Source organism: Galendromus occidentalis, unplaced genomic scaffold, assembly GCF_000255335.2.
Source record: "Galendromus occidentalis unplaced genomic scaffold, Mocc_1.1 scf7180000077128, whole genome shotgun sequence".
NCBI lineage: Eukaryota > Metazoa > Arthropoda > Arachnida > Mesostigmata > Phytoseiidae > Galendromus > Galendromus occidentalis.
The window spans coordinates 626,987-654,168 of record NW_003805116.1 but is presented as its reverse complement, the minus strand read 5'-3'; the positions used below and the strand labels follow the sequence as shown (position 1 = coordinate 654,168).

At 51.2% G+C, this 27,182-nt stretch overlaps 1 protein-coding gene across 1 annotated transcript; it reads right to left on the bottom strand.

Moving 5' to 3' along the window:
* Positions 1–5,598: 5,598 nt before the first annotated feature.
* Positions 5,599–17,437, bottom strand: LOC100903406 (neuropeptide SIFamide receptor). The gene is made up of 7 exons (XM_029110879.1): positions 17,134–17,437; positions 10,449–10,548; positions 9,984–10,157; positions 7,067–7,192; positions 6,639–6,831; positions 5,949–6,066; positions 5,599–5,774 (listed from the first exon to the last, which is right to left on the bottom strand). Exons 1-7 carry the CDS (start codon positions 17,435–17,437, stop codon positions 5,599–5,601), a joined length of 1,191 nt encoding a protein of 396 aa, XP_028966712.1.
* Positions 17,438–27,182: the final 9,745 nt, after the last annotated feature.

The window sequence follows — 27,182 nt, the reverse complement described above, 5'->3', positions numbered from 1 at the left end:
AGCCGTTACCACCACCACCATGAGTGCTAACCAGCTCCGAGGGCACTCGCTATTGTAGGTAGAAGCGTTTTCGTTCCCGACCTCCCTCCCAGCGTAATGAAAAACGAAATCGTCAAGCCTCTCGAGCGGTTGGATTGTCGCCATGTGCTCCGACCCCTGTAGGGTCGGAAAATCAACGCATATGCGAAGCTCAACATGCATTCCACCCGGAAAGTGACTCCACCCCGAGAGCCCGCTGTGTTCCTACCTTGTTTGAATCGGTGGAACCAAGGCGTGATCTGTTGTACTCAACACGCATTCCCCCAATGTCTCCCCTTTAAACTCAACACGCATTCCGCAAAATGTGTTCTGGAAACCGCTGCTGGGATTTGCGAGACGAAGCGCTCGCACTGGAATGCGGAGCTCGCCGACAATTTGAGATCGGTTTCGGTGCTGCGGTCACGCAGCCCATCGCTGCTGCTGATCATCAGAGTCGAAATTGAGGAGGAATCCAAGGTGCTAGCGCTACGTGGACAGGTCCTGTCGTTCTGAGCGTGATGAAACTCAACACGCATTCCAACACCTTCGGAACTTTTTGGTCGTTGAACATTTTGTGGACCGCGTTAGATATCGAAGAAGAAAAACTTACGAACACAGTTACATTGTTCAATCGATGCGTGAAAGTGTGTATACCGCGCGGCGCGTGCGTACACCACTGCAAGCTGATTCAAGGGGTGTGCTTGTGACATCACCTCATGGCCCACCGTGGACGCTTCGACGAGGCTCTTCGGTCGAGCCATAGCCCGAAACACGAAGACCGGAAGCTCTATTAGGTCAGTGACTAAGGGAAATGGAGTAGGGAAACTGTTTCTCGAGCGAGCTCGGTTGATATTCAAAATATTTGAAACGCTCCCTGTCGAAGTTATCGACGAGAGATGAATATTTGAATGGGGAAGCGCTCCCTCGGATGGGTGACGATTCCCGTGCTCCAATCCGTCGATTGCGAGTTTGTTGAAGCGGCGGAATCGAAGGAAAGGTAGAGTCTACACACCTACGTCACTTGACAGCGGCACCCTTGTGTAAATGATGAACTTATACGACCGTCTATTTGGTCAGCATTCACTTTCTATGCATTCAACGAATTAGAAGAAGTCCAAATTCCTTTCAAAACCCCTGACTAAAGGAAACGGATGACAAGTTTCGTTCCTTCTGCCAAGAAAAAATCAGACTACTTTAGCGACAACGCCGGAGTCAATCTACCTACCTTTTCTCGCGTACCTATTCGACGGTTGACAGGCTGCAGTTTTCCCGAGGCGGCTCCGATCTCCCGCTGCGATCGCCGATTTCACCCATTGAGGATCCCCGAGACGAGAGGAGTCGAAATACCCTCGTCCGATTATGGCAAGCAGAAGCTCGATTCGTGGCGATTGTCTAGATATGAAGTTGCGCGGGGAGTGAAAAAACTTCGGACTGCGCTCGAAAGGCTGTTGTCAGGGACAGCAACGCCCACTTATTAATCTGATGATCCTTGTATCGAGATACTGTTTCGTCGTAAGCACCTGTTTCATTTCGAAATGAATATAGTAGTTTCCGTAAGTAACCCGGTTTAAAGCCGGCAGGGATTTTCTGGAAAATTGTTCCCTGACGATCGAATATCCTGAATTCATTCGATCCTGTCCGAATGAAAAAACAATCGGACTTCGCCATCATCAGCGATTATATTCGAAACCTATCTTGCAAACAGTTCTTACGCGGAATGGGTGCCTTGTGAACTGACTAACCAGTATTGCTATATAATCGGCATTCTCGTACATCATCGTTCTCGATTCGATTTCGAGTCATACGAAGACGGCCCAAGTTCTGGGGGAATACTCGGATTGCTCTATTCAGACACCTGGGAACGGGCGCACCGGGTCCGCGACAGAGCGTCGAGCGGATTGTCGGGAGACGTTTTCCCTCCAGAACGAGCGAAAGTTCAGACAAAATCCGCCGATTCCGAACAGACTTGGGCCGTGCTGCAAGTGCTGTCGGTGATCTGAATTGTTCTTGCCGCCCTTGGAGGATCACAGAGGGAATTCGGTTTCCCCTCATCTGTGGATTGATTCAATGCGGCCGGAGGCCCCTCGAGATTACTCGGATGCCAGAGCAAATGCAGGGGGTCAAACCAGGCGCTCCGAGGCTTTCGCATCTCCCGAGTCTTCGATACAGTTTCAATCTGTCGTCAGAGGCATTTGGAGAAAAAGTGACATCGAAAAGAGCATTTTCTGACGGAACAACGAACTCTCTCTCTGTATGGATTCACCCGATCCGATTGTGACTCGGACGGCGATCCAATGAAAAAGACTCCATAATTGGTCACGTCGAAAAACCAATCGCTCATCGCACTTGCAGAATACAAAAATAATATTTTGGAACGACGGCACTGTCTTGTTAGATATAATCGGACCGGTGATCATATTCGGTTGTTGCAACAAAAACACATGTAAGTGACTTCTTCTCCAGGCGGGATAGGGAATGGATGACGCACTCAACGATGGCATATGATGATCGATCATTCAAACGGTCCACTTCCTATCCAAGGAGCGGAAAAATATACATATATACATACTATATATTCAGAATGACAGAAATAAAGATAATCATTCATAAATACACGATGCCGTCGTTTTGCCACGAGACCCTTGGCTAAACTCGAGGTCGACTTCTTGAACTGATTGAGACGAGAGAGGAGATCGTCACGATGCTTCCGGAACGAATCCTAGCGAAAAAAAAGACTGTCGAGCTGGATCGAAATCTCGCGAGCTTAGTATCTGTTAAACTTCAAAAATAATTGATGTCGAAACTCTCAATGACTCTCGGAAAATCTGCTCACTTCGGAGTCGTTTGAGAATCCGATTCAACTCATAGAACATTCGTAAATGAGCCTCACTCAAGGTCCGGGCTTGTTCCTCGCAGATTCCAGAACCGATACTCCGCTAGCAAGCTCTCGGAATCTCGAGGGCGCATCGGATCGAGAGTGTGTCGAATGATTTTAAGCCTACTAGGCCGTCTTGGCCCGCATCCGATTCCCGGACCTATGGAATATCCTTTTCGGCGATGATTGCCATCATGAATGGGCTCCAGGGCTAGGGGTATTCGTCTGTGCCTGACAGCTGCCCTGTTCCGGATCAAATGGCGCATACGAATCACTTCGGGAGCCGCGGGGCTCCATCAACCTCATTTCGATCACGAATATTCCCTATTTAGTTTTCATTGTACGATCCACGTCCAGGTGAGCTGCTTCGTTAGAACAACTCCGAATAGCATTGGTGAGGTCTATCTCGGTAAGCGGCAGCGTATGACCCGGCATCGATCCGATTGAGCACCGATCTGGGCGATTCCTGTAGAATATTGGAAGCCTGGCCGGCATGGCCGAGAGCAGACGTACCGGAGGCGAAGAGAGATTAATGGTCCATCCGGAGATCAGGCGGCCGGTACGCAAAGCAATTTTGTACCAGGGAGCGAAATACCTGGGTACATTCGCAGGAAGGAAGCTAATCTGTTCATCGAAGGATATCCCTGAATGTTTGCCGAAAGAATTATCACGCGAATGTGAGCCGGTCCCACCCGGAAAAGGTTGAGCCTCGGGAGGGATTGAGACCCCTAACCTCCGACGGCGGCCAGTTTCGGATCCTCAACGTGACCTTAGCAACCCGCATCGTGGTGGCACGAAGTATGACGAGTTCGGGGATTCATCCAGGAGAGGACGTCCGTGGCTCGACTCACGTCGCTCCCGGAACAGGCGGATTTCAGGAATCACGAAACAGATTGCCCGAGAGGAAATAGCAACAATACATGTTTTGTCATTGTTCACATGCATGCAGGCAGCGGCGGTGGGAGGCAGTCGATGCTCTCCGCCAAAACAATATTCCTATTCAAGAAACCCGACGAAACGGAATATTTCTGACCGGGACATCCTTCTTTATGAAGAATCTGTTCATCTCCATGAATTACCACTCTCTCATGACTTGCTAATGATCATCCCGTCATTTCCTTGAGGGTGTCCATGTCCTGAGGCAGTGAAGCGTGAGTTGAGGCTCGCGGATGCCCTCTGCGCTCACACGAGTCGGTGCTATGCTCTGTAGGTTCAGCCGAGTCTTCGTTGGGAGCCTTCCGACATGGAAATCGTAATCAGGTGCGAGACAAGCAAGCGACCCAAGGGTGAAGCGTAAGGCGAGTGCTGCGTTTCTCTGAAATGGTTCGCTCCTAAAACGCGTGAAAATCGATTAATCATGGAGTTTCGGGGTCGAGGGATGCGCAAAGCCGAGCATCCGATCTGGACGACTCCTCGAATCCCGACGGGACTCCCAGGCCCCAAAGCTTCGTGTAGCAAAGGAGGAAACTTCCCCTCGATTTCACCGATTTCGCCAAGGTGTCGTTTCTCGCCACAGAGCTCACGAGGTATGTATATACGATCGGAGCGGAGTTTCCATTGATCGGGCGAAACTTCTCTCTCCCGTATAATCTCACCCCTCTCGAGGAGAAGGAATGTGTACTATTGCTCATTTATCTGATGAGGACTCGTATCGGAAACGGATCTTACTTAGTCAAAGTTTTCGACCAGGAACACTCCGCGTGTGTCGATGATTCTCCCATAGCCGACTGGAGCCCCTTGGAGACGTGCCAGGAAGCCTAGACCTCTCTCCGCCATTGAAGAAACTCTCGTCAACTCATTCGAACGATGTACCCAGAACTTTCTGTTCGATCCAACGATCAGACGACGACTTAAGTATGGGGTCCTGATGATATCTTCTCGGGGGTCCGATATACCCTCTTCTTCCGGGAATCTTGACATTCCGGCGCTGGAAAGCAAACCATGGATCGAACGACGAAATTGAATGCTCCAGCTGCGGTTTTTGCCTCAACCTTCGAATGCAAGCTGTCCAAGCGCGGCCCTTGCGACGCGGGATGAGGATTTCCGCTTTGGGAGGGAGCGGCTGTTGCCATTCAGCGGACACCTGCTCAGGCGTTACTAATTCCCAGTCCGAAACCTTTCCCGCGTGCTTTACGATTCTCACAAGATGAACTTCTCGTATAAGGGGCCTTGATACTGAATTCTCCTGGGCGCCATCCGAATTTCAGCCGCCCACGATCTCGAGAACCTCAGCTATAGCCCAGGGAATCTCCCAGCGGGACCTGCTCAGCAGCTATTATCCAGGTTGGGAAGTCCTCGAGAATTCGGGATTTTGCGACTCATTCTTGATGTAGCATATTTTTCTCAGCTGGAATCCATTGCAGAAAAAGTTGATGTCCAAGAAATAAACATAGTCCGTATCTGTATTCAACACGAGAATGTCTCGAATTACACGTCTCACCGTATGTACACACTCGTCATAAGATGTCCGAGAGCGGGCTCGGTTTCCCCTCAGAAAAGTGATTTTCCCGCGCATAGGACGGGAACTCGGTGGAAAATCACATACTCGGACGCGCCTTAAGCTTGTCCATCATTTTGTCGCAAGTCTGCGATACTCCTCGTCCGGGAAGTTCCCGTCGGGGATTCCGACAGCTTTGGAGAAGGAATCTCCGGCTGAGTCGATGATCCCGTCCGTGTGGGAGCGCATCTTGAAGTAATATGATGATTCATAGACAGTCTGTCGCGATATTGTTCCTCTGCGTATGTTCGTTCGTATCCACGGTACACTTCCTGGTCAAATATGTGGAGAGAGGATAAGAGCTGGATCTTGAGCGAGATGCGAGCACGATGTCGTCCCGTAAACGTCCACAACATTTCCGACTCTTGAGTATGGCGACGAAACCTGCAAGAACGAATGCGCACTGAGATCAGCGTTGATCCCTAGCTCCGCGATCTCGTTCATTTCTCTCTAGCGTAGAGCGGGCTATATTTCCAGCGAGTCATGATCATACAATTTCGTTGCGCTAGCGGCTTTGGGATACGCATATGTATGCCTCAGTCTCAACTCATTCCTCACCATGTCGGAATTTTTTGTTGAAATATGCGTAAACCATCGGATTGACGGCGCTATTCGCCAGTCCGAGCCATTGAGCGACAGGATAAAGCATGAAAACCAATCCTCCCAGGGCGCTGTCCTATGTCGAAAAATAGAGTGATTCACGGATCCATTCTGTAGATAACTCTTAAAGCTGAAGCGGAGATGACTACATAACACGTCGCTCTGTATTTTTTTCAAAACGTAGTTTGTGATTGAGACGGCTTCGGTTGAGTCTCCGCCGCTCCGACGATCGTGAAAGAGCGATCATTTTCATTTGGAATAGCGAATGCGGCCGAGATAGGAATCGTCATCTCAGGGACACCAATTGAAGGAGCAGGCTCCTCGCTCTCATAACTCCCTTTGATCGTGAAGGAGTCGCAACGCAACTAGGTAGCTTCAATTTACTGACACATGTCGTTTCAAGATAGGGACCGGTCAGTGTCGCTGTCCGGGAGTTCTTCTTGCCGATGTGGACTTCGACGCAGTCGTCGCATCGGGCGAGTAGAAATAATATTGGACAGACACTATCGGGATACTACAGACCCAATCAAATATCATGAAACTAGAGACGAGTCGGACTGATGCAGACCGCTCAATCAATGCAGACCGCTCACTCGGGAAAGGCTCCGAAGATCTGGTAAAGGATCATGATAATCCAGAAAAACGCACCTTGTGTGGGTATCCGACCAGCGTGATGTAACCATGCAGCAGATACAGAGGGGCCCAGGAGACGAAAAAAACCACGACCACGAAACAGATCATCCTGACAACTTTGATCTTCGACCTCTGTATCAAGGCACGTTGATTGTCAACCTGCAAAACAGCAGAACCTACAGTCCGCGAGAGTTGAGGCAAGGAGTTTGTTCGCAGAAAGATAATTGCTCTCATTCTCAGAGAACATTCTAATATTCATTGTGGAGTATTTATTAGACGGAACATCGGAAAAAAGCGCTTCGACTCTGAGTTCCGGGGTGAGATGTCTCGAAGAGAGCTGAGGATTCCTTGGCAGACTCGAGCCTCATGAGAAAAGATTTTAGATTCCGGAGTATGTGCTCCAGCTTACGCGTCTGCCTGCTGCGTTATGACGTTTGACCGGTTCCCCGATGGCTGACCTCCTCCACACCGTGTTGAAAATGCACATATACGACAATACAATGAGCAATAGGGGAATCGCGTAACAAGATAGCACCACGCTTATGAAGAAGGCTTGTTCCGCCAATTCACTGCAATGGAAAGCGAGCGATGAGTTTTGTTACCATGTCTCAGGGCAGTGTTTCGCAAAGTGGGGGGGATCCCGACTTTTCTGTTGGACACTTAAAGAGACGCCACGATATCTTCCTCATGCTTTCCGCGACCCCGCAGAATTATGCCTCGATTCTCGTCATGAGTGGGCCTTGTTCGATTTGATTCACGCTACTCGAAATATAAATCCAAGCTCTATTGGGCGAAGCTTACGTGAGCCCTCGTATGCCTGATGCAGCCTGCGAAACGGGGAGCGTTCGGGATCGTATGTATAATGTATCAGGGGTTCCGCGAAGCCTCAGGGGCTCCGCGCCGGAAGAAGTTTGGGGGACTCTGTCTTGGGGTTTCCGAAATCCGTGCCAGTGGATGGACAGCTTGCTAGCCTACGGCCTCTGCCATAGTGCGAGCGAGCTCACACAGCGAAACACGGCGCTCTGCGACCTGAGATGATTGTCCGCGGATTCCACCACGGAACCTCATCGATGCAAGACTGTTATGTTGTCTCAGATCCATGTTCCCTCCCGAGCGCCTAGATCCTGGATGCCTTCGGGACACTAGGACGGGCTCCAAGTTACTCCGGACCCCCGACTACAAAGGGTAATTTTCCTGCCTCGATTGCGTACTGCCGCAAGCATCTGCCACGTTGAGGGCATAAGCTTCTCCTTGCCGAGCGAGCGTCTATGAAGATCTGCCGATGAACCCCCATGTCATTGTTCTAAGATAATCTCCCGAAGAATTTATTCTACGCCCCAATCAGCGGAGGATGATTCTTATCTTCTACTGAACGTGACTCCTCCCGAGATCATCGGCTGTCCGGTTTTCATCTTACGGAGTCTGCTCAGGTCTCGAGAGGGAGCACGAACTCGGAAATTCAAGTCATCAGAAGGCTCCATCCGGAAACGGCACCAGATGTTGACGTCTCTATCAAAGACATAACCGAGCCGTGGACGCCCATATAATGATCCCCGGAGCTCGGCGAGAAAAAATATCCTTCCAGAATTCAATGTTCGATTTATCTCTCAATTCACTCCCCAGGGAATGTTTCGATGTCTGTCGAAATCGTAACCCCTCCCCCGGCGAATCACTTGTCCAGGTATCCCGTGATGATAGATATCCCTTGATTCCTCTTGCTGGAAGCACATCGGGCTCTTTAATCCTGATCCCATGCTTTTTGAATCATCGAAGGCCAAACCATCGGATGATGGGCATGTACTTGAAACAGATGTATGCGGAAAATCATAATTAGTCTCGAGAGCTGAGCGAATCGCTTTCCGAGCGAAACAAGTTGTTAAACAAACCTGCTATAGAGCGCTAACAAGCGCAGCAAAACGACATTGTACTCGAAATCGGGAACAGAGAGATATGATGTGAGTATTTGCAGCGAAATTCCAATATCCGAACACCTGGAGCAAGTTACGAGTCGAGTTCCGAGGACCCGGCCGAGAGAGTCTGAGCCGGGTACGCTGCAAGGTGCAGGACTCTCATGTTTAGCCCTCAAGACTCCAGAGTCGGAAACTGGAGAGGGATCGAAAAACAAGAGCATCTCGAAGCTCATTGTTGTTCGAGCCCCGGATCGGATCACCCGACTGAAATTGGCGATCGCGTCGAGTGCTTCGCAAGCGAAATGAAGGGCGTCCCTGGTACGATTTGGGCTGAGATAGATAGATAGATTCATCTCATTCTCTCGTAGGGCCGAGACTTCAGAAGTTGAAGCTATCTCCCCGAGACCTCGGGGAGATCGAAAATGAAACCACCTTGATTCGGAGGAATTTGATCAGCAACATCACGCCAAATTCAGGTTCGAGGGAGAGGCCCTAGGTGGACGCTTGATGCGATATTCATCAGCTCCGTCCGGTAGACCGGGGCATCGGCCCCCGGCGGCCGGCGGGGCAGCGGAGGAACAGATTTGACTCGCTTGCCCCCACGGAAAAATATTCGATTGTAAGTAGGCGGGCTTCGTCGCTTCGGAGTTGCAGAAGACTCGATTTCGGATTCCTCAATCCGGATTCCACCATTCGGGGAAGAAACCAAAATGAGATGAAAAATAAGTAATTTCCGGTATAAATGACCCTCGATGCGTGGAGGTATTCGATTCCATGAATACATGTAGAGGCGACTCGCGACTCCGAATTTGATCGATGTCGTCCTTACGAGTGACTGAGGGGTCCTTCGCGAGAAGTTTCGGACGAATACTCAGGGCTGAATTTCGAGCTTTAGATATGAGGCTCGTCTTGGAGTGGCGAGAAGAAAACAAAGTCGCAAACTGATACAAAAGAAACTTACTGCCTTCGAGTGCTGGATATTCCTACAAAAATACGCTAGAGGATCGGGCCTGTGTTTGTACAGCGCTTTCCGCTAAAATAATTTTCGTCCATCGCTGCCATCCATTCAGGACGCATTCGGGGATAGAGATCTCGCGAATAAGATAACAATGAAATAGCCGAAGCTGAAGAAGCCGACTCGTAGGATCATAATTCCCCCCTTCCCACTCGATGTGAAAATCCACGCAGATCCACGCAAGCGGTCATGGATTCTCGAATCATCGGTTACATGCTCATACACCGAAAAGACATTCCTCCGACTCCGCCCCCCCATTTATGCGACAAGGTGTTCAAGCGGCTACGGCACGGAATGAAAGTGTGTATACGACATAAGCGCCCATTCAGCGCCGATTGAAGCGCGGCGAGATCTATCTACATCGGACGAATGCGAAGGAAACCGGGCGAGGAAGCGTCCGCCTGGATACGTTCTCAGACTTCGCGTATGGCTCACCTGGGGAATACAGCTATACACATGGCGACGTCATGATCGCTATGAAAATGGATGTCTTGATAGATGAGTGTAGGACTCATGACGCACAAAGCGAGTGACCAAATCACCATAATGTGTCTCATAAGATGCGGGCTTAGTGGACAACGAAGGGGATCATAGCAGATGGCCAGGTACCTGTGGGAAGAACAGAACGAATCTCCGTGAATGGCGCGGGAGGGACTCGAGATGAATACTCGTTGATCTTCCGTGCAGCCCGAGTAGTCGACGTTGGAAAACAAGGAAGCTAAGCTCCTGCTGACATGGTCGACCTTTGCGATTCATCTTCCACGAGATCATCTTTCCGGTCGGAAAGAGTCGGATCTAGACGTTTTGACTGATATTATACTTGTCATTGACTAAAGAATGAATCGTGTCGCTCAGAGGAAGCAATGTTCTCGGTATGCAGTTCTAGAGGAAGAGACCTACCTGTCTACGGAAATCGCCACTAGAGTGTTTATCGAGGCACACACTGTCACGCTCTGAAGGTAGGCGACGAGTTTACAGAGCACTCTCCCGAGAATCCAAGCTGAAATCATTCGTATCAAGAATGAGTACATATTTTTTCAGGGAGCTCTCCGACGAGCGTCAGATGCAATCGTCACTAGCTGATTACTCCTCAGGGTTTGAATTACGCGTGAGAAAGAACGCAATGTCGACACGGCCGGGGAATCGACCGTCCTCAATACTACGCTCGGTTCCTCGGGAAAACCTGCCATCCTTGAACGGGGGTCTCATCATCCTCCCGAAGTAGCTTCCTTCATGTTTGATTGGATCTCCAACAACCGCTTCGCACGGAGTACCTACAAGCCCGAAGCCTTGATGGAGCCCGAAGAACCTACATCCAAAAGGAATAATTGTTTCAGTGATGCTCGAGGCGGGGTACTCGCCAACGTCTTTGTCGATTACCAAGAGAGGAACTGTTCTCTTTGAAGATAATTGTGTATTCCGAAGTTTTGACACACATCCGTCCCTCGCTCAGCCGACAGCGGTTGCGGACGTTTCTTCTTCGGGAGCGGAAGACAGTCTCCTCATTAGAGCCTATGAGGATGGAAGTTCCCGGACTCAATGATGGGGCGGTGATGGCCCTGTGGCCCGTCATCATCTCCGGTTAAAAACCAGGAAGGGAGAGGACATCCCACAGTGACGTGAAAAGTAGGGAGAGGACATCCTACACTGACGTAAAAAGCAGGGAGAGGAATGCCTAGAATCGTCGTACCCGAGGGCGGCTGATCCGTTTGGTGTCTGGTCCGCTCTCCATCATCTCTGGGAGCAATTGTCAGAGCAAACTTCGCCATTGTCCGCATCCCACCGCAGACTCGATCTAGAGCAGACGTTTTCTCCCACTTCAGAGTCCGATGCCACCATACGACTGTCCTTCTCTGTTGGATTCAAATGCTCCTTCAGACGTCTCACGAGATCGACCACGCTCACAGGCGTCATGACTCACAGTGACACGTCGAAGTGCTTCCTCAGTTCGATGTGTCTCTGTGGGACCGTGACGGAAGGCATCGTCCGGATTGACCATCGAGAGTAGAGGATTCTCAGTGTCGATGAGCCAGAAAATCTGTGTATTCCGGGGTCCAAGTCTTCGACCGGGAGTAGAGATCCCCGATCCAATTTAGTCACGATTTTTGAAGTCTTCCAGATACCGATACGGGATCGACCTCGGGATTGCGAAGAAGATACATCGTCTCCGAGTGGAGCCGTCTCTCGATCGGCGTAAACATTCGCGAGAGGAGGAACATCCGAAAGCAAATAACTCAACGTCAAAATACACAAATGCACTCGGATAGAGCTCGTCTTAACGATCGCAGGCCCTTTTATTTGCTCATGGAACAACACAATGGAGAGTGTTGCATCGTGCAGATGCCAAATAGATCCGATGGCGACGACTATTGACGGGAGATTTTCAAGCAGAATTCCGTAAGAAAGAAGAGGCGGAGCACTGCCTGTAGGAGGACGGGGCTGGATTCCACGGTGCCAGGAATCCGACAAATCTCCGTGAGCGCTTTGCAAAAAAGTTCCATACGCTCTTGAAGGATCAGCCTCATTAAATTACCGCTCACTGAGCGGGAGACAACCTTGTTAGTAAAGTTAGTGGAGCGGTCGGCGGACCGCAAGGTTTTCGCCTTGTCGTGATCGATCGGACAAAAATGTATCAGAGTAGAGAAGCGACATTCGCAACAATCCGTCCTCGTCGTTACGGACCCAGCTCATACCGCTTCCGCCTGGATTGTTCCGGCCCTCTGTTTACTCTTCTGACCCCACTTCTCGGAACGACTCCCCTCGCTCGGGATAGCATTGCCGCAAGACGTTGGGCAAGTTATCTCCAGACGATTGGGGAGAATCTCGGCTCGAATTCTCCGAAAGCCCATGTTCAGTGTCATCGACGATGGCCGCCCAGAATCCATGGTCCTCATTCTGCAAAAAGCTGATACCGAAGGAAGGCGATTTTTGATAGCGCATTCCCGCAGCCTCGATGTTCGTGCGACGCTAAGGCCTCAATTGTCCGAATCTTGGTTCCACATTTGTTCCGCAGGACCTCGAAGAGGAACGCATTACGTCCAGAGATCTTACAACGTCCCGCTGACCAAGATTACGCAACCCACAGGGATGAATGCTAGTGCAGACCAAAGAGGGAGGATCGAGCCGTTCCAGTGGACTGGCGCAACGCATCGTAGCGAGAGAAAGGTGTGATAATCATTAAATTTGGAAGAGCTTCATCGACGCACCCGGCAGATAAGATCGGGATCAAAGACCTGGTTGAATTGGAGGGGACTCAAATCGGAAATGCCACGCCGTAGAGAAGCGGAAAACGAGAGGTTCCAGATCGAGAATCGAGCCCGGAGAGAATTTCTCTGCGAGTACCGCCTCGATACGCTCAATTAAACAGCGGGTGACAAGAGCAGGACTTGTCGTCTGCATACGTCGGTGCGAAGTAAAAGTTCTGAGCTGACTCGCTGAGACAAGTCCTCTCAACTTCAAGGATCGATCGCAAGGTTCAAGTAGTGTAGTAGTCATCCACGGCACAACTCATAGCAGTGATTACGGCGGCCGAGACGAGTGACGCTCACACACCGTGCCACTCTCAGATGAAATCGAAGAGAAAGGGGACATTTATGAGCTGCCAGTAAATCAGCGGAACGAGACTCTTCGTCCCTGGCGAAAGTCAGTGAACGCAGACACTGAGGCACCTCGAGCAGATATCACGGAGCGAAAAGTAGACGAGCAAGATGAAATCTCTCGAAACGGAGGATCCGACGAACTGGCGGCAATTCAGATATGTGGCTGAATTCGAGCATGCGGTTCCGTTTAAAATCTCATTGAAATCCTGTCAGTCGTCAAGTAGGCTCGGTAAAGAGAAAATTGCCGAGTCCGTCTGACCTCCGGCGTTATCTTAGAGACCTCCCGAGCGATTTTCGGGTTGCGGATCTATCCTTCCGCGCAGCAAGAGAAGCCCATGGAAAATTACCAAAAGTCCGAACTGCGGCCGGCAAAGTATACGCGCGATTGATATCGACTCTGGAAAACCTTAGGTACGGAGCGTATGCAGCCTGAGCATACCACTCGTCTCGCTATTCTTATCGATTCGTTAACCGATCCGAACACAGCAGCGAGTTTCTAGTCATCCAGAACCCGTGTCCGATAGACCAACTCGCGGAACCATTCGCTCGAATGGATATCGGAGAGGGACTCTGCCGCTAGGAGATAGGGAATTCCGTGTCGTCGCGTTCCGTCCAGAGTCGGGAGCCCGGATACATACTGTCAACAATTACTTCCGAATTCCTAATACTCCGTATTTAGAGACCCGCCTCTAGAGGGGATGAACCCGAACGTTCGTCTCGCAGGTACGGCCGGGATCAACCAAACAATTCCGTTTCCCTCCGACATTCCTGAGTCTGACCTTGGAGAGAAAGGTTCTCCGGACGAGAATAATTAATCATGTCGCAACTGCCGACAGCATTCTTCTCCTGAACGTGGGCATGCGCAGATTATTTGAGGCAGATCCCGATTGCGGAACTCCGAGACGGAATAAGATTCCATGTAATTTCGAACCTTCGTCTCGAATTCATTCCTCCGACATGATTCTTCACGCACGCATGAATGCCCCTCCGAGAACCTGGTCTTACAATGACGGATCTCGGCTGCTTCGGAGACCTGGCGAGCCCCAGACCGATCATCATCATCATCATAATCTAATCGACATGGGCTGCTCATACCCGCAAATGCGATTTCGAATAGCTCTCGACTTCAAAATCTAATCGGCTCCATCTCCCGATCGCTAGATCTTCAATTTCGATTTAGTATTAGTCGAAGCCTTCGACCAACCCGCGGGGGCATGAGAGCAGCCATCTCCCGTCAGTAGGGGCAAACCGTGCCGCACTCATTCATCTCCCGCGTGCCGCGGGGGCTCTTTTAGGTCTCTCGCGGTTCATTCGACGCTGGTGTGTCCTCGCGGCGTCGAGGGACTGTGTGATGCTGCCGCCCGGCTCGTTACGCTCTCGGGTAATTTTCGGGATCATCTCATCAGAATTCTCAATAGCTCTTCGCGTTACGGATTCCTTCAACTCTTGGAGTGAGTAGAGGTCGCGGTCGAGCGCTCCTTGTCGCCTCAGCACAAATACAGCCGATCGGCTATCATTTTCAAGGCGGGCAGTCGAGCCTGTCTCAGGCACTTCAGAACATCCGCGACCAGGGACCTTTCTCGGGTGTCATCTGATGAAGCGACTCGCGACAGCGGGGCGCGAGTCGCTTAGGGAGATTTTTTCTTCATCGAGTTCAAAACGGTTGGAGCAACGGTGGGCCGTCCTTGACGGTGACGAGTTCCGCTAACAAACAGTCGCGGCTCGCAGGACCGAATAGAAGGGATCTGTCAATGAACGGTCCCCAGATACATGTTGCGTCAGAACGCCGCGTATCAGCATTTTGGCTCGAGGGACAGAAGAGCAACCTTCAGCGGTGCTCATCACGTCACCGGAGAAAGAATGTCGAGCTTTTTCCGCCGTTGGAATCTCGAGCTCCTTATTACACATCAGGAGCGTGCAGTGGTACATACGACGCCGACGGTCGCCTATACGGAGGCCCGAAAGGCTCAACGCAGAATATGAAGTCGGGCGAGAGGTATTTCCCCAAGGTGACAGGAACCTTCGAGCCCCGCTTTCCTTGGAAGGCACATCGATCTCTCGCCGGATTCTTCCTAAGACCTCCTTCTATGCAGGATTCTCAGAGGTTTTCTTCCTCCACATTCTGCGCATGTTCGGTCGAATTATTTTCGCAACTACTAATGGACAAATGGACGGAGGCCTCACGGTGATTCCTGGTGCGTCTGTCTAGCAGTTCGCACCGAGGGGGTTTCCGAAGAAACTTTTTCCTGCTAATTAGCAGAAGCTGCGCAAGAGATCCCAGTTGGAAGCATAGTCAAATTCTCAGTCTGAGGATCTCGAGTCGATCAAAAGTTGAACGTAAATTGATTGCACGGAAGCTGATCTGATGAAGGAACGCGCTTTCCTTGATTGGCTCAAGATCGGGAGTCCTCGTTAAGCTCTCGGCTTGACTTTCGAAACGAGAGCCCATGTCTCCAGAAATAGAAAATAGAGAAAGCGCAAACGGTCCTCTTCATGTTCGACTCGGATTCCGCCCCCGATCCTTGTGCGGTGGCGCTCTCTGGTCTCCTCTGCCTGATGATGGGAAAGCCGACTTAATCTTGCTGGTTTGACCTTGAATATAGCGCCAGGTGACGAGGGTTAACCCCTTTCAACTCTCGGAAGGAATACCCAGATCGAGTTCGCGGACGTTCCGGTGACCGATGTCTTCCTGCTCCATTTTGCACTTGTCCCTAGTCCAAGTTTTCTTGCCGCCTCCTTATTCGGGTTCTTTCCCGCAGCACAGGAATTTTATGATGTCGTACGTGGTACCTGATTTTCCTGTCTGTACCGGGGACGTAGGCAGTCTACTCCCGCCAATTCGTCGATATGTAGTAGAGGGGACTCATCTCTTCATGGTCCTTTGTATCATGCTTAGGTGATCGCTTCGACGGGAATCAATCTCGCGACAGCGGCAGAACTGCTCGCTTGTGCTGACTTTCCCGATTCGGATGTGAGTCTTGCACGCATGCTTCCCTTCATCGTCCGCAGCGTCGCCGTGTACTGCGTTCTCACGAGCCGAGAGAATTTACGATGTGGCAGAGATTATGGGGAATCATTCTGTCTCCTTCTCCGCCGAAATTAAAGTCCGAGCAGAATCGAAATCATGGGAGCACAAATACAGTGAACACTTCAATGTCATCGGCGCGTGAACATGCCTCGGCTCGGCTATTGACAAGAATCGAGGTGCGAGAGACTCCCCGCAAGCCCGGAATTTCACACACTCCGACCCTGGAGGTCGGCTGAGGCTTTTTGATTATTACGAGGGATTTATTGAAGCGCGGCAACAGGCGCTGCTTTACCGTGCGACTAACAAGGCTGATGCGGAATGCACTTGCTCGTCCCGATGAGAAGGAGCTGTCAGACGTTCACGCTCTTAATTGCGCTATTCCGGTGATAAGGCGAGAAGAAACTTCCGCAAGTTCGAGTCCTCGCTTCGGGTAATAAGTCCTCGCATTCACCTAATGCATTGCGTGTCCTGCGCTCTCGATCCCTAATGGAACTGCGGAACTCGGAGCCGGACCGCTGCCGGCCTCGACAAATATTTATCTCGGCCTGAAGCTCGATGTGCAGGATCATCAATCCCGTCCAGCCGGAAAAGACTGCGACTGACCGCTGACGGCTACTTCTGTATATGAACATCAAACGTCAATTTTCTCCGTCGGTCGGTGGATTCTTCCCCTATTCGGGTCGTTAGGTGACAGCCAGCGGAAATTTCGCACTGCTCCTCCGAGGTATGAAGCCCGTAGCCGGATTGTGGTCAGAGATATACGTTCACCTAAGGGGAGCTTCGATCACGGCGTTCTGAAGTGATCCGAAGTCCCCATCTACGGCTCCTTTGGGTCTAATATTACATAATATCCGGGAGGCTGTCGGAGAAGTCCGGAAGTACGCCAGAAAATTCTCCGACTCGAACTCCGTGCACGTGAGGTTGCAGTCACGCGAAATGCGACTCAAGGTTGACTTACGGAGCAAAATATTCCCTACGAGATTGGCCGGGACACAGACGAGGAGCACGAGAATATCGGCCACGGCCAAGTTCACCAGCAGATAGTTAGTGGTGGTTTTCATCCGGGGCGTCCGAAACACGACTCCGAGCACAAACGCGTTCCCGATGAGACCCATGACGAAAATCACGGCGTAAGCAATAATCAGCAAAGCGGTCACAGAAATGTCATAGCGGAATATATCCTCGACAGTCGTCACTGACACCGCGGTATCGTTCAAACTGATGGCGCTGAACTCGCCCCGATCTTTTTCGGCCGATTCCATTGGGATCAGAGCGGAGCTCACTACCCTCCGCAGAACCTCCCGACGCGTCGGGAAGAGCGATCCCGTCAATCGAAAGGGCGCATGAGCAAGCCCACAACGGGGAATATCTCAAGGCGAGACACTCAGAAAATCCCAACGAGCTCAACACTGTGGGAAATATCGAAGTTTAGTTTTCTGGCTCCATCCTCCAAGGGTGAGGGCGTTCATGGGTCTCTCCACGACTCTCCCCCATGAGTGTCGATTTGACGCTTCCTTCCTTGACGTGATGGGGTCGTTCCGAGGCGCAACCCCGATTTCGGTCATATTCCGAAAGTTCGTGTCCACGCGGAGTTTTCCGCCCGAATGCTGGATGGAACGAAGGGGAACAGGCGTTTCGGGAGCTTCTTCGATACGTCGGTTCATCTATCCATTCTCCACATTAAGTGAAGAGCCGACCGCTGCATCGCATTATTAAAATCGATATAGGGGCTTAGCATAGAACGACAAAAGCCGTGACAGACTCGCCGCCGCGCCGTTAGAAACTCGAGGGGGGGGGGGTAGGATCAGGATGGGGAATCGGTGCAACTCTCCAGTCTCGGTCGACTCATATGGCCGTCAAGCGGTTCCGGACAGGCTACGCGCATTCTCTGTCCTTATCGGGAGCTAGCATCACCTGCACAGACGTACTGCGTTAGTCAGTGAGAGGGGAAGAGGGATCAGCGAACACTGATTCCGTGCGCTTCAAGAGTTAGCTCAGAGCACTTAAGCTCTTGAGCCTGATTGGGACAACGAGCCGCTCCGAAAGGTTTGAGATCCTTCGCTCGCTGGGTCTCTCACAGATGTTCGACCTCCTGATGGCTCATCGGATCTTTTCTCAGAGAACCTAATGTAACCCATCGTAGCTGAATTCAGACTCCAGGAAGCGAGAATCCCCTTCCGAAACCCACGGAAATTCCATTTCTCGGTGGAAGTCCAGATTCGACTGGAGTTGCAAGTTTCACTCAACGGGGCTCCAACTCGGAGACTCGCGATCATCTGCCAGACGTCAAATGCAGAAGAGTTCCCGCAGACGCCCTCAAGTTGTCACCAAGTTAAGCAGCGAAGGGCGCTCCTACGACCGCATTCGAACTCCGGACGGAATGCTATATGTGCGGAAATTCGTTTCAGCGGGTATTTTCCAGCGGTCACGCCTAGTTTTCTAGGGAGACTCCAGAATGGTATCTGGTGGCTGGATCGGAACCTCTAATCGATTCGAGTTTCAGATCAGGAGTGAATGCCGTATTTCGGGGCGAGGGCGACTACCCATCCTGACTTTTTCGGATATTGACGAGATATCCTCTCAAACCCTGAAAGATATCGAGGAACTCAGATACGAGCTCTCAACAGTAGAGTTTTCCCGGAACAAGGGGTGAGAGAGGAGAGGCCCCCGGTACGCGGGTCCTCGGTTCTCGAGGCATGCCAAACATCGTGCATTCCACATTATTCGACTAATTATTCGAGTAAGCCTTCAACGATTTGGAAGCAAGGCCTGATCCAGCATCACTTTAGCTCACGGGGCCGCGAAACTGAGAGATCATCAAGCTCATCTTCTCGGGCTCTGAGAGAAACGTGCTCGAACGGAGAGATCCGGATCCTTCGGGATACGAAATCATTCCCACCCATTTGGACACGAAACGGATCAGTACGCTGCAATTCGACAGCAACAAAAAAACGTGTTGACAAAAGTACCGTGACGAACGCCCACCTCTATCCTCTATACATATGGGCCTCCATGAGCCCTTGATTCAGACCCATGATACCCATCCATGTATTTCTCGCTGTGGGGCTCGACGGGGAATCCCATGTACTGATCATTCTAGAAAATTTCTTCGTGGCTAATTTTCCGAGCCTCACACGTTGCTCTCGGACACGATCCAGCAAGGAAGATTCTACTCCGCATCCGAGTTCCGTTTCGCAAAATGAAGAGCGAGCGCTTCCTGAAAACTTTTAGAAGATGAAGCCGCACCCCAGCTAGTGCATACACTTCTCGAGATATATATCAAGCGAGCGAACATCATCGGGATCACTCCTAGGACGATTAGGCGGACTGCGCGCATGAGGGACACAGAACTTTTCCATTCTGGGCATGCTCCAACATCCCTCGAGTTCGCTGTTCAAAAAGTTTCCCCTCTTAACCAGAAGGGCCGAGTAAGCACGGTAAGCATGGAGCGAATGGGGCGATGATGGGAGGATCTTAATGATTGCCTTATCACCTCGCGACATAGACTTTCCCGGGACCACAGAGCTTGCGGTGACAGCGATGCCATTGCCTTCAGGGTCTCCGAAAGCTCTGATCAAGGAAGTGCTCTGCCGCAATGAGCCCTCCAGAATTAATGATCGAGATCGTCTCCTCTCGTTCATGGGGGCGGAATCAAAAGCAGCGCTGAGGACTGTTGCCGTGTGAGCATTGAGCTTCCTCGTACATGAATATAACAAATGGCAGCGGCGGGTAGGGAGGGGGAGCGCATCGGGACCAGCTCTTACCTGGATGGCGCGGGATCTGGTCACTTCTCAATCGATACCAGACCATCGATCGAACTTTCCACAGAATACCGCATCGGAGTAGGCTGAAGCGGATATTCCTCCTGAGGCTTCGTATCGATTGCATATTCATACCGATCGAACTTCGCCATTATGTGGTATTATTGTAGTAAGAATCGTCGCGAAAATTACCACGTAGGCGCGACAGGACAAAACAGTTTGCTTGAAGCAAACGAGATTCGCTAGGACCGAGATTGTGTCTCGACGATCCTCGAAGCTCAAGCTTTCCGAGAGAGTCCCGGGGTCTCTGTGGGGTTCAGCTTTTCCTGTCTGGTGCGTTGACACGAAGCGATCAGCTTCGAGCCTTTCGAGGCCATGCCTGATATGTAGAAGGAGCACCCGAACAAACGTGGATCCTCAGCGAGCCGAGAATGCGTCGATTCCGGTGGTGATGGTGACCAGCGAAGTTCTATGAATGAAGGCGCTAACCTTGCAACTAAGAAGAGGGAGCAAAGGCGAATGGATTCGATTGAATTCAGCGAGCAGGTTTCGAACTCGTTCTTTGGAAGTCTTCAAGTTCTCAAGCGTCAGCAAGCCAATCGATCCCTCGAGCTGCCTTAGGCGTTTCTCGATGATGAGCTGTTGCTGCGAGCATATATTCATAGTCGCAGATCGGAGCCGCCGCGCGCTGAATGTCACCAATGTCACAACAGCCGAGTCAATCCGCCTGCTGTCGATGGAACTCCGCCGCCCGACCGAGAGTTCTGCAACCCCGATGTACCCGTAGCTGAATCAAAGCGCAGAGAAGTTCACGTTTGAAAATATTCCGCACGCAAAATCTCAGCGAGAAACTTACCATGGAAACCAGCGTCGTTCACTTCAGCCTTGAAGGCAGCGGCGCTGCATGACACGCAGTTTTTTTTTCATCGGTCCAGATGGAAAGTAGCGCATCGACTTCATGCGGCCGGTCCAGTAGTAATGGTCGGAGCTTGGTGTCTAGCCCGGGAATGTTGGATACGATTGGCTTGGCGAGCACGGTCGCGGTCCTCTGCGGATCGCATAGCTCTATGCCGTCGCTGACGCAAAGCGTCCGGTGACAAAAGCGATATCGGATACGGTCTCATACCTGAGCGGGTACGCTTAGCGATAGGTTCTTCGGTGAATGATTCCATTAGGAGACACCGGGATCGGCGAAAGAACGTCCCCGGAACAGAAGTAGCTGGAGGAGAGAGTTCTGTAACTGCTCCCTGTCAAAAAAATCGTTTAATTGCGAGTCTTCGAATCTCGGCATTCTGGAGGCTTGTAACCATCGCCACTGTGGGAGGTTCGTAACCGTCGCGATTGGAAGGCGTCGGATGGCTGGAACCTGTAAGCGCCGCAATCGGAAGCCCTTACCAATCAATTGATCAGATAATGACTCAATGACCGCCTCAGCGAGTTTTGAATGAAAATATTTTGGACGATTCGAACAAAAAAATCCGGGCATACGTGACTTTCGCCGAACGACGACAGGCCACAGGACAGGAGTACAGAAACTTTTGCATAGAGCCGGGAGAGATCGAAAAGGATTGGGCTCTATCACTCCCCGTACGTTGCGTCCTCGAGGAGCTATAGTACCCATTGCTTCCCGTGAGATTTCATCGCCTGTCTCGAGGGAGTTCTTTTGTCTCACAGCGAATGTCATCGATTTCTTTGAATCGCAAAGGGCCAAAATCAAAACTGCATTGCCCGAATCGCAATGAGTCGACGTTCCTTCGTAGGTTCGAAGAGACTTGTCTTAAGCGGTGTGGATCAGGTTCGATGATTCACAGCGCGCTAAATTCTCCGCAAAAAGCGGGGAAGAGGGTGTTATTTGGAGTGGATATCGTTACGGTACGCTAGAATCGGAGATGGTGGTAGAGGTGGTGTTATGGAGAGCGCTCCGACGCCCTTCTGAATTTTAGTACGGATCGCACCCCTCTTTCGGGTAGCTTCTGATATGGGATTCGGTTTCTTTCAGAGGCTTCCCAGATATCAGAAGACGAAGAAACTATACAATGAAAATCGCGTCGAGGATGCACTGAAGGCCCAGGGTCACCGGCCATTCTAGATGAGCATTCTGCAAATTACCAAGCCTCATATCGGAATCGCCACCGGAATGGTCGGAACAGAACGGAAAGTGGGAAAACTCGAGAATCTGAGAACTGGCCGAAATTTCTTATCATTGTGGCCTTGCGGCTCATACCGCATGATACCGCGAGTCCAGCATCGAGCGAACATGATTCCCGGACATACCGACTGTACCTACCCGGTAAGCCGATCGATCGGTCATACCGCTCGCACTGATCTTCTGAACCGGCTACTACTCTAGCAGAGTAGAAAGATATCGAGGTTTGATCGGGGACTGGGGACCATCCCTCCCCTTTTGTGGAGATCTCACCTACTGTGTCGCTTCGCGTATTAGTGCGTGAGTCGTTCGAGTGCAGAGCGTGCTTCCAAGCTCTATCGATGGGGTAATCGAAATTGGATGAAGCGCAAGCCAATCGATGAACTTCTTTCGATGTGTCATATACGTATCCTGACATATTTATTCCCCCTGTTAAGGTGAACTCCTATGGTCTGAATGCGGCGCTACCAGGCACGAAGAAATCCGTATGCAGTAAGATCTAGTCGGAACGAACTTCACAGGAGCGGCAAATAATGTCGTTGTGAAAACTCGCTATGAGGAAGGATAAACAGCATTATCTCTATGGTGAGCCAGCGAACGGACGAAGGAAAGTGTTCGTTAGTTTAAAAAAATCACCCTGCGGTTTTCGTCGAAGGAAATTTCACTACGGGTGCTTATAAGCAATCCGTAGACACACGGTAACCGGTGTACGTAGCTCGATGAGAGACCTACTCATGGCAGCTCCGTAGGGCCGGTCCAGGCCTGAGTCGCCTAAGAAGGGCTCGAATAACTACGAGATGGACCGCTTTTTCCGGTCGAACTCCGCCATTATCTGGAAATCGAATTGCAGCAGAACAGCGGCACTTGTAAATACCGTTCCCAGGAAAGACGCGAGAGTCTCGTACTTGATCGCGAAGAGGTCGGAGATTGTGAGAGTATCTCGTGACTCATCGTAAGCCAGAATTTGGAAGGCCTCATCCATTTCGTCGTAAGTCCATTTCCTCGACCAGCCCCGCTCCAAGATTCGATGCTCCGCCTGCTTACAGCAGCGTATTATCTGACTCCCCTTGTCGGCCATGAGGATCAGAACCAACAGTTTCAGACTCGGATTCAAGCATTCCAACCATGTGCTGATCGACCTCGGCTCATCTCGAGACTCTCTGATCAAGGAAACGAAGTCTGTATACGTTCTCGTGAAAATACTGCAGTATAAGAGGAGGACGAACCGTCTGAATATCTCATTCAGGTTCGCAGTCATTTGACGCAGCTCGTGTTTTGCGCCCACGACGTTTTGCATCGAAAGTATGGGAATCGAATCGCTTAGCCGCTCTAAACGCTTGTGGAGTATCGCCGAACACTGCAACACATTCATGATCGAGAGAAAGTGCAGTGACCAAGTGAATATCGACAGGATGCGACTGGAGACGAGGACAACATCCAGAGTTCGCCTTTGGGCCCTTAACGGGGCTTCTCGGCCAGACGTATTTCGATGAAGACCGAGGGCCAAACAGATCATCGAAAGGGTCACAGAAGCGAGGAGAATACGAGGGCAAAGTAGGTTATTGTTCCGCCGATCCTCGAAGAAAAGCTTGATGAGTTTCTCTTTCCTCCACAGTGAATTCGCTGCCTCAACAAGGAGCGCCCAAGCGACCACCAAGGACATCAAAGAGAAACACTCGCTGACGGTTGAGATTTTCGCAATTTTCCCGCAGAAGCTTGAGGTATGATTGTGAGCTTCAAGGAGCGAGCACAGGACGAGTAGAATTCGAAATCCACGGGAAGCAATCCTCGACCCGACGCCCGAGCCTAGGTCGACTCCACATAGGAGATTCAAAACTCTGAAGACCGTGAAGTATTTTCTCTGCAGAGTCGATTTTTGCGTTGGCACGGGACGGTCTGACTTTACTCGGCTTTCACGAAGTCTCTCCATCGTAGCCGAATCCTTTCATTGGAAGGGATGCTCACTGTCTTGCCGCTCTCACAGAGAGCTCGTCATTCTCAGAAAATCCATCACTTCTCGAACGAGGGTACGATTCGCAAACTGTTCAGCGTGGGGACCACAATCTCCAAGGACCGCTTCCCAGAGCAATGACAGAGACAGTGATATGCCAATCATCGGACGGGAGCTTCGGTACGGACGATTCTCACAGTGGACAGGCTGCCCTCACCTAGTCGGTCTAATGGTGGTACGAAAAGCGAGCGAGGGGCATCTCGTCTGAACTTCAATCACATTATTCCACAGGAGCCGATCGATGGATGGAGAGGAAGCGCGTCGCCGATCCCGCGGCGTGGGTGGTCGATGCAAAGTAGATGGAAACTCGCGGCTCGTCGGGCTCGGGCCTATTTTGAAGTTCTCGGAAAAACATGCTCGGTGATGAGAAGACAGACAATTCGGTTTCGATGAAGAAAAAATACTGTTGCTTAGAGTTGAAGATCTCCCGTTGGTTTGTCTTCGTAACGGCGGGGTCACTCACGCGGTTTGGCAATGGCCTCCAACGGAAAAAGAGGGTGCTGTGGCAAGAAATCCGTTGCAGTCGACCATCGTGGGGAATCGTTCACGCACGGAGTAGAAGTTCGCGTGAGAGATCCGCAGGTGATCGGAAATGAATAGGGGGCTCGCTCTAATTGAAGGCGGGCGCTCCATTCCGACTTTACCCTCGTTCGATCGGAATGTGAGTGTCGTTTCCGGAGACGCGGAGGCTTTGACATTTGACTGATGACCATTGACAAGACGATGCATAGATATGGCTCCGACAACAAAGCCGAAGACCGTGGGCGGTCATTCCGGACTGAGACCGAATGCGGTCCATCGCAGACAATGGTCGAAGATTCTCACATGGAGGGTCTTCATGGCCTTGGTTTCCCTTTCCAGTGGAGTACCTGGAAGCGGAAGCCGCCGAAAGCACGGATTCGGGATCGCGTAACTCGAGCTTGTCTGAATCGGAGGAGTTAACCTACCGCAGGAATCGACACGCGGCTTCAGATCCTGATATACTAGCTGACCCGCCTCGCCGAGTGAGCCGTGAGTAAACATTAGCCCAATTTACTCGCTTCCTCCCTGCAGCTTAAGACATCGAGACGGAGAGGTCCAGTTCCAGCTTCTCGCCATTCCGAGAGCATCTTATTCCCTGATAGGATCTCGCTCGCATTCTGCCTGGAACCTCACCCAGATGTCGAGACATAAAGGCAGAAAGAGTTTCGGGGGGAATTAGCAGGGTCTTGTGTCCGGAGTTTCCTGAGCTTGGGAGGGGCCAGCGAAGATTACGTGGAGCAGCGTGCACTCACACAGACTTCTGCCGTGGGTCGCGAAATCATTCTTTCCCAGGATAGTTTGATGAGTGGTTAGCGCGTTTGTCACTCCTCGTGCAAACGTGCGTTTCACTTCGTGAAATGCCGCAACGACGCCGCTCGTTCGGGAGGTGGCGTGGGTTCGATCCCTGCCGCCGACAAAAATATTCCTCACGGAAACGCATGTACTCGGCCTCGATCCGCCTGGGTACATTTGCTCTATGGATCCGTCCTCGGAAGCAATATTGACAATAGTACCCGGGACCTTAAACCTTGGCTGTGTGGTCCAGCCCGAAAAAGTTTTTTTGGATAGTTTGATGCGACGAAGTGCCCTTGAACGATCTCACGGCGCTCACCATTGGAGGTGTTGCTCACGAACATGTTCACAGGTGGGATGGTCGTCCTTGAGCGAGGCGAAAAGAGGCGATGGGACCTCACCATTCCTTCCGGAGGAGATCGCGGCTCAACATTGTGTGCGAAAAGAGCCTTCACGATTGAGAGGAACGCAATCTGGCACCGCCTCTCCCTAATTCCTCCATTCGAGACCATGCGCCTAAGGCGACGCGTTTCCCCCGAATTTCGCAATTCACGCGTTAGATTGCGCCCAGGGGCACTCGACGAGCTTATTTCCGGATACAAAGCTGCAATCGAGCCCAGATGCCGAACAGTCGTCGATCGTCATAGGGTTGAATTCCTCTGATGTCCGGAGCCATTTATCGGGAGGAAAGATCACCACAAATACGTTAAGGGCACATCGAAGAGGCGACTCTGGAGTCCGATGTCTGAACTCGCCCTCGCAGCGAGGCGTGGCAGCTTCCTCCGACGGTCTCCAGACGTTCGACCTTTGCATCTTCAGTGGGGGCTGGCTCTTTGCCGTAGACGTAACTTGTCCTCATCGAACTGAGCCATGATGTTATAGTCGAACTTTAGCAGGATCGCAATCGAACTTACAACGGTGCACGCATACGACAGTAAGGTTGCCTTTTCGTTTGTGAAACAATTCGACAAGAGCACAGCGTCCTGTGTCATGTCGTAGGCGCGCTCTACCGATCCGAGGAAAAGCTGATATTGGATGAAGCGCAAGCCAATCGAAGAACTTCTCCCGATGTGTCATATGCGTATCCCGTCATATTTATTCTCCCTGTTGAGGTGAACTCCAATTGTCCGAATGCGGCGCTACCGGGCACGAAGGAATCGGTATGCAGTGAGATCTAGTCGGAACGAACTTCACAGGACCGGCAAAATATGTTCGTTGTAGTGAAAACTCGCTACAAGGAATGATTTTCAGCATTATCCCTATGGTGAGCCAGCGAACGGGCGAGAGAAAGTGTTCGTTAGTTCAGAAAAAAACACCCTGCGGTTTTCGTCGACGGAAATTCCACTACGGGTGCCTATGAGCAATCTTCAGGCACACGGTATCCGGTGTACGTAGCTCAATGAGAAACCTACTCAGGGCAGCTCCGTTGCCAGAAAGGCGGGTCTAGGCCTGAGTCGCCTAAGAAGGGCTCAGATAACTACGAGATGGACCGCTTCTTCTGGTCGAACTCCGCCATTATCTGGAAGTCGAATTGCAGAAGAATAGCGGCACTTGTTAATACCGTTCCCAGGAAAGACGCGAGAGTCTCGTACTTGATCGCGAAGAAGTCGGAGATTGTGAGAGCATCTCGTGACTCATCGTAAGCCAGAATTTGGAAGGCCTCATCCATTTCGTCGTAAGTCCATTTCCTCGACCAGCCTTGCTCCAAGATTCGAAGCTCCGCGTGCCTACAGCAGCGTATTATCTGACTCCCCTTGTCGGCCATGAGGATCAGA